This window comes from Platalea leucorodia, assembly GCF_965183815.1.
Source record: "Platalea leucorodia genome assembly, chromosome: 3".
Lineage (NCBI taxonomy): Eukaryota > Metazoa > Chordata > Aves > Pelecaniformes > Threskiornithidae > Platalea > Platalea leucorodia.
In genome coordinates, this window is record NC_138825.1 from 66,531,876 (window position 1) to 66,544,775 (window position 12,900).

At 39.3% G+C, this 12,900-nt stretch overlaps 1 protein-coding gene across 7 annotated transcripts in view; it reads left to right on the forward strand.

Annotated features, from left to right (window-relative positions):
* Positions 1-495: 495 nt before the first annotated feature.
* MED23 (mediator complex subunit 23) overlaps positions 496-12,900 on the forward strand; it is a 40,890-nt gene continuing 28,485 nt past the window's right edge. The window contains exons 1-11 of one of the 7 annotated variants that reach the window (XM_082306593.1): positions 496-640; positions 3,839-3,870; positions 3,976-4,063; positions 4,862-4,986; positions 5,132-5,243; positions 6,600-6,698; positions 7,258-7,359; positions 8,326-8,395; positions 10,031-10,143; positions 11,402-11,497; positions 12,068-12,085. In XM_082306593.1, coding sequence (XP_082162719.1) covers positions 581-640; positions 3,839-3,870; positions 3,976-4,063; positions 4,862-4,986; positions 5,132-5,243; positions 6,600-6,698; positions 7,258-7,359; positions 8,326-8,395; positions 10,031-10,143; positions 11,402-11,497; positions 12,068-12,085 — 915 coding nt within the window. In that variant the 5' untranslated portion in view covers positions 496-580. The other 6 variants (XM_082306591.1, XM_082306596.1, XM_082306595.1 and 3 more) reach the window with 6 other exon arrangements.

The window sequence follows — 12,900 nt, forward strand, 5'->3', positions numbered from 1 at the left end:
GATCATCTTTATTTTTCTGCTGCAGACAGGAGAAAGTATCTCGTTACCAGCACTACCTGCATTTAGGCTCAGCACTGTTCCAGGAAACTACGTGGCCAAACAGCCACAGGCAGCTCAGAGAATGCAGTGTCAATGTCAGAGAGCCACAAAACTTTAACACTGTCCTGACTTGGCGTTTTACATGTATTCTTAATCTAAAAACCACTGCACGAGTATAATGCATCTTCAGATGTTTTCAGACAAATGCATTTGCAGTTTATTCTGACGTTATGACATTTTATGGGAAATAATAATTCTAAATTTACAGTAATTACAGCAGTGCATAGTTCCCTAATAACGTAAGGAACGTAACGGGCAGGGGCAGGGGCAGCGCCCGCAGCCGCCGAGCCCCGGACCGGGCCGAAAGAGGCGGGCGGCGCCGCCCGGAACGCTGCGGCCGCCGGACCGGCCGGGCCGAACCATCGCTTCCCGGGGGGGCGGGATCAGGGACGGAGCTTCCGGCGGGGACCGTGCCGCCGTCTCCGCCTGAGAAAGGGCCCGGCGGGGGCCGCCGCTCGGCTGCGGGGCCTGGCCCGGCGGCATGGCGGTCCCCATGGTGCCTATGGAGACGCAGTTACAGAGCATCTTCGAGGAGGTGGTGGTGAGTCCGTCCCCGGAGCGCTGCCGCCGCGGCGACGGGGGGGTGCGTTGTGGGCAGGCCGCTCCAGGCCCGGGCCTTGTCCGGGGCCCTGCGGCCCGGCGTGCTCCCCCCGCGGGAGAAGAAGATAAAACCGAGGAGAGAGATGGTTTTTATTTTCCTGGCGCGATTTATGCGTTGAAACCTTGGGGGCGCGAAACCCCGCCGTTCTCGGCGGTGGTTCTTGCTGTTGCTACCTTCGGGCCCATCGCGGGGGGGAGGTGGTCTCTCAGAGCTGAGATCCTCCCTCTGCTGAGTTTTTATAAAGAAGCTGACGCAGAGTAGGACTGGGCATAAAACAGGGGGAGGCAGATTGCTTACCCAAACCCAATTTATAGTGTGCCGAGTTAACTGTAGAATAATCAATTTATGGAGACGTTTCGAAGGAGACATGAATGTCTTGAGGAGACATTTTTCTTCAACCAACAGAACGGCATGAGTGAATCATGGAAATACACCTGCACAATGGTACCTGCAAAATGAAGCGTAGTTTAGTAGATCAATAGAATATTTTGGTTGGAAGAGACCTACAGTGATCATCTAGTCCAACTGCCTGACCAATTCAGGGCTGACCAAAAGTTAAAGGGTTATTAAAAGGGCATTGTCCAAATGCCTCTTAAACACTGACATGTGTGGGGCATCGACCACCTCCCTAGGAAGCCTGTTCCAGTGTTTGACCACCCTCTCAGTAAAGAAATGCTTCCTCATCTCCAGTCTCAACCTCCCCTGGCGCAGCTTTGAACCATTCCCACCATCCTATCACTGCATCCCAGGGAGAAGAGCTCAGCACCTCCCTCTCCATGTCCCCTCCTCAGGAAGCCGTAGAGAGCAGTGAGGTCGCCCCTTAGCCTCCTTCTCTCCAAACTAGACAAGCCCCAAGCCCTTAGCTGCTCCTCACAGGACATGCCTTCCAGCCCCTTCACCAGCTTTGTTGCCCTCCTCTGGACGCATTCAAGGACCTTCACATCCTTCATAAATTGTGGGGCCCAGAACTACAGGTAGTACTCAAGGTGAGGCTGCACCAGCGCTGAATACAGCGGGACAATCACCTCTTCTGACCGGCTGGTTACGCTGTGATTGATGCACCCCAGGGTGCAGTTTGCCCTCTTGGCTGCCAGGGCACACTGCTGACACCTGTTGAGCCTGCTGCCGACCAGCACCCCCAGATCCCTTTCTGCAGGGCTGCTCTCCAGCCACTCCTCTCCCAATTTGTACTTGTGCCCAGCGTTACTCCGTTCCAGGTGCAGAATCCAGCGTTTCGACTTGTTAAATTTCATCCCATTAGTAATAGCCTAATGCTCCAATCTTATCTAGATCCCTCTGCAAGGCCTCTTGTCCTTTGAGAGAAACAACAGCCCCTCCCACTTTGGTATCATCAGCAAACTTGCTAATGGTGCATTCCACTCCTGCATCCAGATCATTGATTGAACTGTTGAACAGAACTGGCCCTAGAATTGAGCCCTGAGGACACGGCTGGTGACTGGTTGCCAGCCCAGCGTAGCCCCGTTCATTATAACTCTTCAAGCCCTGCAGTTCAGTCAGTTCTTCACCCAGTGCACCGTGAACCCACTCATCCCACAGTTGGACAACTTGTCCATAAGGATGCTGTGAGGGACAGTATCAAAAGCCTTACTAAAATCCAGAAAAACTACATCCACTGCCTTCCCTTCATCCACTGGGCCGGTGACCTTATCGTAGAAGGATATCAAATTAAACAGGACTCTCCGTTTGTGAACCCAAGTCATTAAGTCATTGTTTTGTAGAGCACAAATGAATGAGCTTCTTGGTAGATAATGAGCACTTCATGATCTGAAACACTGGGGTAACGGTAGTTGATAAGGTCCTGATCAGGAGCCTGACTGATGTTTCGGACAGAAGAGGCTGGTTGAACTGTCTGAACTGGAAAGAATATGTCGGTCTCATAGAGAAATGTAATTGAAAATGATGTCCATATGATGAATTTCAGTAGAGGGAAAGTTGTTTTTCTTCTTTCTGTTTTAAGTTTGCATTATAAAATGCACAATGTGCTTTTCTTTGAATAGTGTTAAGTTGCTCGTAGCATATTAATTGCCCATACCTAGTTGATTTTTCATTTTGGCTCTGTCACTCAGATTATGTTTTCACAGTTAAACAACAGTGTGATTTGACTGTGTTGTCACATTGCCTGTTTGTTAGCAATGTTATTTGCTGAAAGTTTTTATGTAACAAAAAAAAAAAAAAGGCCCTTTCGTTGCATTTTTGAAGCCATAACTGAGAAAATAGCAAGTTGTTACTTTCACTGCTGTGATTATCGACTTGGTGGACAGCAGCAAAACTTAACCTAAGTTTCTGTGAAGAACAGATGAGGGCTGGTTTCTCTTTTGCTTCTTGAGAAAGCTGTGAGTAGCAGTGCCAGGCAGTTCTAGGCTGTATGATTGAAAAGGATCACCAGAAAGATTATTTTATTACATGCTCTTATTTCTGCAATATAAAAATGAAAATACATAGTGGTTTGTTATAGATCACATCTGAGTATAATATGAAATTCTTGTAGAAGGTAAAAAAAGTTGTAGGATAGTATTTTCCATAATGTCTTTGCTGAGGTATTAGAATAATGATGTAGAAGCCTTTGAGCAAAATGGAGTTTAAAAAAAAGGGGGGGGGGAGGGAAGAATGTTTTAGAGGAGATAAACTGGATATTCATATATTGTCTTTCACCTAGTACAAGACCGTATAATCATTCAATGGAATTTAGAAAGCAACTGATCTAAACTCAGTTGAGAAAGTAACTGTATATAATTTATTTGTGTAACTGAGTGTTATGGAACATAAGTGGGACAAAAACTTAATGGGATTCCAAAATACTAATTTTTTCAAAGTATGAAAAAAGAGCTGCAGTAACAGAATCAAACAATTTCTCCAACTTTGGAAAGTAAATTAATCTCTAGGTGTTTAGAAGAAAAAAAAAAACCAACCCAAATCTGGGTCCACAAGGTATGTTGTTTATATGTTTATTTGAAAACAAGTAATCTCAACTTTGAAAGAGTCTAGCAGAATAAATACATCTGTCTCTGATACAGTCCCATAACAGTACAACTATTATTCTTTTGTGCTTCATCCTGGTAATGTGATACTCATAGAGAACCTTTTCACAATAGCTCACTCAGGGCTTTTCTCTTACAGAAAACAGAAGTAATTGAAGAAGCTTTTCCTGGGTGAGTGTAATGTTGGTTTGTGCAAGACTTTCTGTACGCATGTATTTTTCTACTTGCCCTCTTTCGCTGGGTATTGCTAATAACTTATGTTTTTATTTGCGTTAGTATGTTTATGGACACTCCTGAAGATGAGAGAACCAAACTGATCAGCTGCCTGGGCGCTTTTAGGCAGTTCTGGAGCAGTCTTTCCCAGGTTAACATTTAATTTGTTACTTACATGTACTTTATATACTTTTTTAATATAGTGAAACCTTGTCTGGTAGACAGACACTTAAGCTATAAGGTCTGTGTCCAGTCATTCAGAATCTGGTTTCAGATATGGTACAGTAAAGAATATAGGAAGACTTTGCAAGAGAAAAAGATTAGTTTTGACATTTATAAGCTTATATAGTTGTTCAGCACAGGTTGGTGTGCAGTGCAAATAAAGATAAGCAAATGGAAGTATAACAGTGAAGAAATAAACAAAAAAAGGTAGTTTGTTGCAGGATTTCTGGTAGAAGTGAATAAGTAGGAAAAAAAAAAGGAAAACAGATGTTTATGTTCAAAAATTACTTTCTAAAAGTTAGATACCTCTAGGTACTCTTCTGTAATTGGAGACCTGGTCATCTTTGTTTTCACTGAATTTGATTATAACTGTGAAAAGGAAAGAATAATATAAACTGTGAAAAGGAAAGAATAATATAGAACAGTTCTATTTTATTCTATTCTGTGCTAACTTATAGGTGAAAAACAAAGTTGACCGTAGAAATCAATGTTTCAGCCAGGAGGTGTTTCCAGTACTGGACAACTTCTGTTGGACAACTGGACTTCTTCAAAATAAGATCGAAAGACTTGTAGGGAAAACTGTATGTTGGACAACTGGACAACTTCTGCCATTTATAATCTTGTTCTTCTGTTAGTTTCATTTCTTCATGGTAGGATACTACATGAATTTTACAGTTTGTTTTACTACCTGTAAATACATTCTTTCTCCCTTCTACTGCTTTTTCAGGAATCCCATGAACAGTGCGTCCAGTGGATTGTAAGATTCATTCATAGCCAACATAGTCCTAAAAGGATTTCTTTTCTTTATGACTGTTTAGCAATGGCAGTAGAAACTGGACTTTTGCCACCCAGGTAAGCTATGTGAGAATGAATAGATAAATAGGATACATGGAAGTTGTAATATTGGAGGGTATTTTACGATGACATAGTAAAATTATTGCTGGAGAGCACATGCTTATTATCTGCCATTCATTCTTGCATTTTCTCCTTCTGCTAGGATGGTTTGTGAATCTCTGATAAACTCCGATACGCTTGAATGGGAAAGGACACAGTTGTGGGCATTAACATTTAAATTGGTCCGGAAGATTATTGGAGGTGTAGACTACAAGGTATCTTCTCCCCATTCCTTTCTTTGTGATAAGACGTTATTTTCTGGCTTTGTTTTTATGATTTTATGTCAGAGACACCCAGCATTTCAAAGTCTGCTTTGATTATGAAAAAAAAAATAATTCAGCAAGACCACTTTTAATGCTTCTTCATATTTGAGCTTTATCTTAATAGATAATTCTGTATGGACAAATAACTCGCCTTACTCTTTTCTCTATCACACAGTCATCCTCCATCCCTCTTTCAGTTACAAGCTAAATAACCCTAATGCAGTTGCAGAAGTGGTACACATGGTGTCCTGGTTTCAGCTGGGATAGAGTTAATTTTCTTCTTAGTAGCTGGTAGAGTGCTGTGTTTTGGATTTAGGATGAGAATAATGTTGATAAGACACTGATGTTTTGGTTCTTGCTGAGTAGAGTTTACACTAGTCAAGGACTTTTTAGCTTCTTGTGCTCTGCCAGGTGCATAAGAAGCTGGGAGGGAGCATAGCTAGGACAGCTGACCCAGACTGGCCAAAGGGCTATTCCATACCATATGACGTCATGCTCAGTATATAAGCTGGGGGAAGAAGAAGGAAGGGGGGGACGTTCGGAGTGATGGCGTTTGTCTTCCCAAGTAACCGTTACGCGTGATGGAGCCCTGCTTTCCTGGGGATGGCTGAACACCTGCCTGCCGCTGGGAAGTAGTGAATGAATTCCTTGCTTTGCTTTGCTTGTGCGCGCGGCTTTTGCTTTACCTATTAAACTGTCTTTATCTCAACCCATGAGTTTTCTCACTTTTCCGATTCTCTCCCCCATCCCACCGGGGGGGAGTGAGCGAGCGGCTGTGTGGTGCTTAGTTGCTGGCTGGGGTTAAACCACGACACATGGAAAAGTAATACTATCGAGCATTAAGGCTGAAGTTCTCACATCTGCTCTGACCCCTGTTGCTACATAGGAAAAAGGTCCTGAAAGCTGAGTCTTTGGCAGGGTACAATTCTTAACAGAAGGAGATGGAAACCATACATCTCTTGCAGAGAACCATCTCAGCATCATTGCTGAGAGTGTTAGAGCAAAAAACATAAAATACAGCATTGTACTTTGGTCAGTCTGCACAAGCCGTTGTAGGCTGGATGCCTCTGGATGCACATCAAAATTTCAGCAGTTACTTTCTCATCTGGGGTATCCTAAGATTCAGAAGTTCCATAAGGAGTTTAATGTCATTAGCGTTCACATTTTCAGTAGCTGTCTGTCTTCTGAGATTTAGCAGCAAATAGCTAATTTGTCTGTCAAAATATTGTCTGACCATATTTATTGTGTAATCTTTCTGCCAGAAATAAAGAATATCTGGGAATGTTAATTTTGTGTGCTTTCTTTTAGGGTGTGCGTGATCTGTTGAAAGTGATCCTAGAGAAAATCTTGACAATTCCAAACACTGTGAGCTCAGCTGTTGTACAGCAGCTTTTAGCAGCAAGAGAGGTAACTATCTGAATTTTGTGTTATCGCTATAGATGAAGATAGGCCTCATTCTTTTGTCACTAATGAGTTTCTAATAGCTGGGATGGCTCTCTTTGAGAGTTGGTACAGTTCAACAGCAAAGATGGACTCTTTGTTCTCTGATTATTTTCTGTAATTGCATTTTATACAGTAAACAGAGAGCTTTTGGGGGATATTGTAGATAAGTCCCTAACAGGAGAGTCAGGCCCAATGTTTGACTTGCCTAAGGCAGGATGTATGAGGTATAATATTGAGATGAATTTCTTTATTTTTTTCTTAGTGGATAAAACAGTAATTGTTTTCAATAGTTTGTACGCAGACATAGAGGCATAGTTTTACTTAGGCGTAAACAGTCTAACTTGTACAATTAAAAACAGGTTTTAAACTAATGTGGTACTATAAGAACACAACTTATGAAAAAGTATTTTAGTTCTTACATTCCTAATTCTGTTTTCATGGGCTGCCTCAGACTAGTAGACAGACTACACCTTTGTTCACCTTATCCAAAGTCTTTTACACTGATGTATTTTTTTATTTATAGGTGGTAGCCTACATTTTGGAAAGAAATGCATGTTTGTTACCTGCCTACTTTGCAGTTACAGAAATCAGAAAACTATATCCTGAAGGAAAACTTCCCCATTGGGTAATGATACTAAATCATGTAGTCTGGAGTTTTGTTCCACACAAAACAAAATTACTTCCATTTTTTTAAAATAAAGTTTAAATGAAGATTTGAAGTCTTCCAGTCAACTGTAAACTCTGTGTTTAGGCATGTAGATTAAGATACAGGCTTGATATGATTGCAGCAGCAGCTCCCTGTGTTCTTGCATGAAATTGATGATATAGTTTTGACCTATGGCCTGATGTTCGAAACGCTTGAAGTACTGAGTTGGTTTTGTTGAATACATTTGGAAATGCGGGTCATGCTTACCTACCAGATTGTGCTTTCTCTATGGCTTCAAGATAAGAAAAATTACTTTAAATAGCTCACCAGTGTTTTCTTTCTGTTTAAATTCAGTTACACAAAAATATTTGGGGCTCTGGTGCAATGAAAATAGTCACTGTTTCCAAAAAGAATGTCACGTTGATCCAGTTTTTAATTTTGTATTCTGTTGAAATAACTAGGTGTTGGGAAAAGGATAAAATCCCAACTCCCTTGAATTAATGGGAAAACTGTTACTGACTTCTTTTGAGCCAAGATTTAATCCAGAGTGTACTAATCTAGGTCCTTTGTTTTTGTGGAATTGTTATCGACAGGCAAACAGAGATTTGTTATGAGCAGAAATTCTAAAGCCTGTCTTAAATCATCAGTTACTAAATAGTATGCACTGAAATAATATAGTATGCACAGGAGAAACAGGTATTACATAAACTCTCATTTGAGTGCAAACTGAGAAGTGTGCTTCTTTATAAAGTCACATTTTTCCTTTTGTGGTTTTCGGTTCTGGATGATTTTTCCGACTTGTCGAAATGCATAGGAAGCTAGTTATTTTAGTAGATTCCTGTATATTTTATTAAAATGTATAAACTGGTTTTAAGTCTTAAATATTCCTTATCAGTATCTGCAACTTAAACCTTTAACTTACTTTTTTCTCCTCTTCTCACCCAGTTACTAGGTAATTTGGTATCGGATTTTGTGGATACCTTCAGACCTACAGCAAGAATAAATTCCATTTGTGGTAAGAGAATGACTTCATGAATGACTTCAAAGTAAATTAATTTATTTTGAACTACTTTGTTTCTTATAACCTTTTGGGGCATATATTCATCTAAGCAAAATGATTCAGAGCTTATGTTTCATGTAGTATCTTTACTCTTTATCAGTTTTTTCTCAGACTTGCTTCTCTTCAGTTTTTGCTTTGAAGAGGAAAATTCATATTGATGAGATCAAATAATTTTTTGCTGCAAGCTGGTAGTGGAAGTGTACTACTTGTTACATGGCCGTATAGTTTCTAACTACAGTAGATGTTAAGAAAACCGTAGGTTTTCTATGCTCAAGGATTTTGAGTTAATACAGATCCACTGGTATGCTAGTCACGGAGTGTTTTCTGACTTCAGTTTCCGTTGGAGCTTTTGTAGCTGCTCAGCCTTATCCCTATTGTTGAAGGCTTCTGTGTGAACATTTCTCAGCTCAGATGAGTACTGGCTGTCCTCTTCTGTGAAAGAAAAACTCATCTTCATTTATTGCTAGAAGTCTGAAGATTAAAATTTGGCTGTTTTAATTGTGATGCCTGTTGCATTTTTCTTCAAAAAGATAAAAATAACTTCTGTTTGTTTTGAGAATTAAGTAGTTTAATAACAGCTGCATTGTATCTTAGATTTGAGCAAGGTTTATTGCAACTGAGCTTCTTCAGTGCAGAGATTAAGAATGTAAATTCATCTGTAATGCTCCAAAACATTTTGTGTTTCAGAAGCATGTAGTTATTCTTCTATTGGAAGTGTGGCATAGCTTTTGTACATACGACTTGCAGGGATCGCACACAAATTTTTACAAGTCTTGTATGTGTAAATGACCTGTATAGATACGGTTGAAGGGGAGGAAAAAAATATTTGTTTACTTCTTGTTTTATCTGTTAGTAATATGGCCAGTCTGGACAATAGAAGTCATGGAATTTGAACTGACAGTGAGATTTAGGTCAAAGGCGAGGCACCTAAATTTAGATGCTGATATACAGGTGCACTGGGGGCTCAGTTCAGAAGCCTGTGTTTAAGCAACTGAAATAAATCCCAGGTGTCTAATCTACACTGATTAACAAGTCTAAATTTACCCTACAAAAAATGCTTTGTATGTGATCAGCTGAATCAGGCTGACTGAATTGACTAGATCTCCACTGACTGTAACTGGAGTACAGGTGCTTCTATTTGACTAGCTTAATGAACAGAATCCTGCCCACAGTTTGTCTTACAAGGTGAATGAAGGGAAATCAAAAGACTAGGTTATATGCTTAGATTAGTAATACCATTTTCTTTGTGGAAGGGGTCAGTGTACCAAAATTAAATCCCTAGGTCAAGCAATGGCAATGGAACAGTCTTCTGGTAACCTAAAAGGGCACTTTTAGATTAATATTTGCAAATACTTCTGTTTTCGGGGTACCCAATCTGAACAAATGGGGGTTTTACTCTTTAGATATTTTATTACTTGAAAATTACTTAGAAAAGTAAAATCAGCCTGAAGCAATCCTATGGTAAAAAGCTTTAAACAGTGGAAATTTAAGGAGAGCATAAAAGTGGCTGAGGCCAGCTTTTGCATCAGAATGATTAAACAATAGGCCAGTTTCACCTTTTTAGAATTTATAATGTTTCATTGCACGTAGGTCGCTGTAGTCTTCTTCCTGTGGTAAATAACTCAGGTGCCATGTGTAACTCATGGAAGCTGGATCCTACAACCCTTCGTTTTCCTTTGAAAGGTCTCTTACCATATGATAAGGTATGCCTTATTAAGCTTTTTAAACATGTTATATTCAATAAATATGAAGCTTTTATATCATTAGGGGGGAAAAAAATAATTTCAACTGTGAATATCTGATTGTTCCAGCTAGGCTAACATTGAAAACTTAGATGTTTTCACTGTGTTATATATTTCAATGATTTTAAGCTATATGCGCAAGACCTTTAAAGTAGTGTGTGGTATCACTGCTGCCCAGGATGCTGAAAAGCATGAGATGTTTAACATGCTTTGGGGTGTGTGCATGTGAGGGAGCAAGAGAGAGCAGAGAATTGATTGGAAAATTAGTTTAGCAGTGGGGAGATGAAAGAGAATGGGAAGGTAACTTCTTCTTTTCTGTGCTCTTTGTTATTCCATAGGAAAGATAATTTTACAATTCAAACTTAAATATAAGTTAGCTTATTTGAACTTATATTTAAGTTAGTTTATTTGAACTTAAAACTCTGAGTGTGAAATAGTGGTGTACTGAAAGAATTTAAAGACTGTAAAGGATCAGGACAAAAATCCATGTTGTCCAGCATCCCATTCCCCGAATCCTAGGTGTCTAAGGAAGGATATAAAGATAGTATATCTAATGACATAGTGTTCACACTCCACAGCCATTATCATTTTGGGTGTTTCCTGAGGTAGATTTGGTTTCTATATATTTAGTAAACCATCCTTTTCCAAATATTTGTTCAGTCTCCTCTTGAGCCCCTGTAAACTTTTAGCATCCTCAACATCTCTTTGACAAGGAGTTCCGCATTTCAACTTCATGTTGCATGAGGAATCATCTCCTTCTGTTTGTTTTGAACCTAGCTTCAGATAACATTTTTCTTTGAAGTGATTCAGCTATTGGAAGATACAGTGAGCGGTTGTTCCATGTCTCTTTTCTTCATGCTACCCATGATTTTTATGGATCTCGGTCATGTGCTTCCTCAGTTGTCTTACCTGGCTTCCTCTGAGTTCTTGACAGTCTTCCAGTCTTTCAAGGCTGTTTCAAAAAGGCTGTGCCATCCTTTTATTGGATGAAGAATGTTCTTCTGTGTGGTCCTCCTAAAATCTGTCGCTTCTTAAGAGCTGTGATTATTTCCTCCTTTCTTTTGGGTATCAGAGAGCAAAAAGATTTGCCAGATAATACATATCTGCATAAATTAAACATTCATTCTTACATTGTTTAACTCAGTTAAATGTAAATTCAGTATTAAACATAATCTTGAGGCAATACATGTTTGTATGTGATTGCTTTTTTTTTTTTAAGGATCTGTTTGAGCCACAGACTGCTTTGTTGAGATATGTGCTGGAACAACCGTATTCAAGGGATATGGTCTGCAATATGCTAGGTCTGAATAAGCAGGTACTGTACTGTGCTGTAACACGTGATTTAATTCTGCATAGAATCTGCACTATTCTTTTTCTCTTTTCTTTGCTATAGCTAACTAAGCAAAACAGTTTAGGTCCAGAGAGTGAAATTTTTTTTATTTTTATTTTTTTATGAGATCATATTAGGTTAATTGGACACTGTTGTTCCTATCATTTGTATATTGCTTTACGAATGTTAAATTGAAAAGTAGAGATTTAAAATATGATTTTTTTTTGCATTGCTTTTTTTTCCTATAAGGCCAGCCTCAAGTACACCTGTGACAGACAGTAGGAGACTGCTAGCTCAAACAATAAAAATGGTTATTGTTCATTAGTTTTTAAAGCATTGTTGTACTCTGTTATATTGGCATGTTATATACTAGAATAGTGAAAAGCTGGGTTTTGTTTTGTTACATTTTTTCTTTTTGTACCCTAGAATGGGAGGGCTTAGTCTGACTTGGGGATCCTTGAGGCTGGCCTCATAGTCACTGTTTTGTCTTTTCTTTTTTTCTTCCTTTATTTTTGTTCTGTCCTGTCTTGTCCTGCCCATCCTCCAATGCTCTAGACCTTGAACATTGCTCAGGTATGTTCACAACCTTACTGTTGTATTGTGACTAACGATACGCTGGCCGCTTTGTAGCCACTGATTCCAGTTAGAGAATACATGTACAGTCAGGGCTTGAAATTGGCAGGACCATTAGTCAAGGGCAAATTCTCACTACAAATCTCTAGAGATATGAGAGATGTAGCATAAAGCTGACAGTTGGTGGTCCTTCGGCCCTAAAATTTTGGTTGGAATGGACTGCTGCCATTTCCGTTACCAGTCATAAGAACTTTTACTTTGTCTTCTGGAATTTTCAGATGAGGAGAGATTCTTAGTTCAAAATTCCTTTCCTCATGCAAGTGGAAAAACATCCACTGCACTTGATTGTAAAATTATAAAGCTGTAAATGCATCATTGTTTAAAAAAAAAAAAAAAGGAAAAAAAAAAAAAAAAAGCTTTACTAGTGGAATTTTCTTATCATTAGGAAGCCCTGTAACAAACTTCCCAACAGGCAATTATAATATTCTCCAAGCTAGGTGAAAGAAAGGTAGTGCAGAATACCATGTGAAAAGTAGTTCCTGAAAATTTGACGACTTGTTCAAATAAATAAATAAATGCCTGAGCAAATCAACCAAGTGGACTTCTGCTTGAAATTTGAAATTGTGGGTATTATATTTACAGTTGATCCCTTGTTACAATAATCAGTTCCACACCTACTTTAAAAAAAACATTGTTTAAGATTTATAAAATAGCGTTGCTGTTTGCAATACTATAGTGAAGGTTGTGTCAGTGTTTCCATTTAAGAAACTTTTTTCAGATTTGTAACTTGACTATAAAATTTACATGATCCTGAA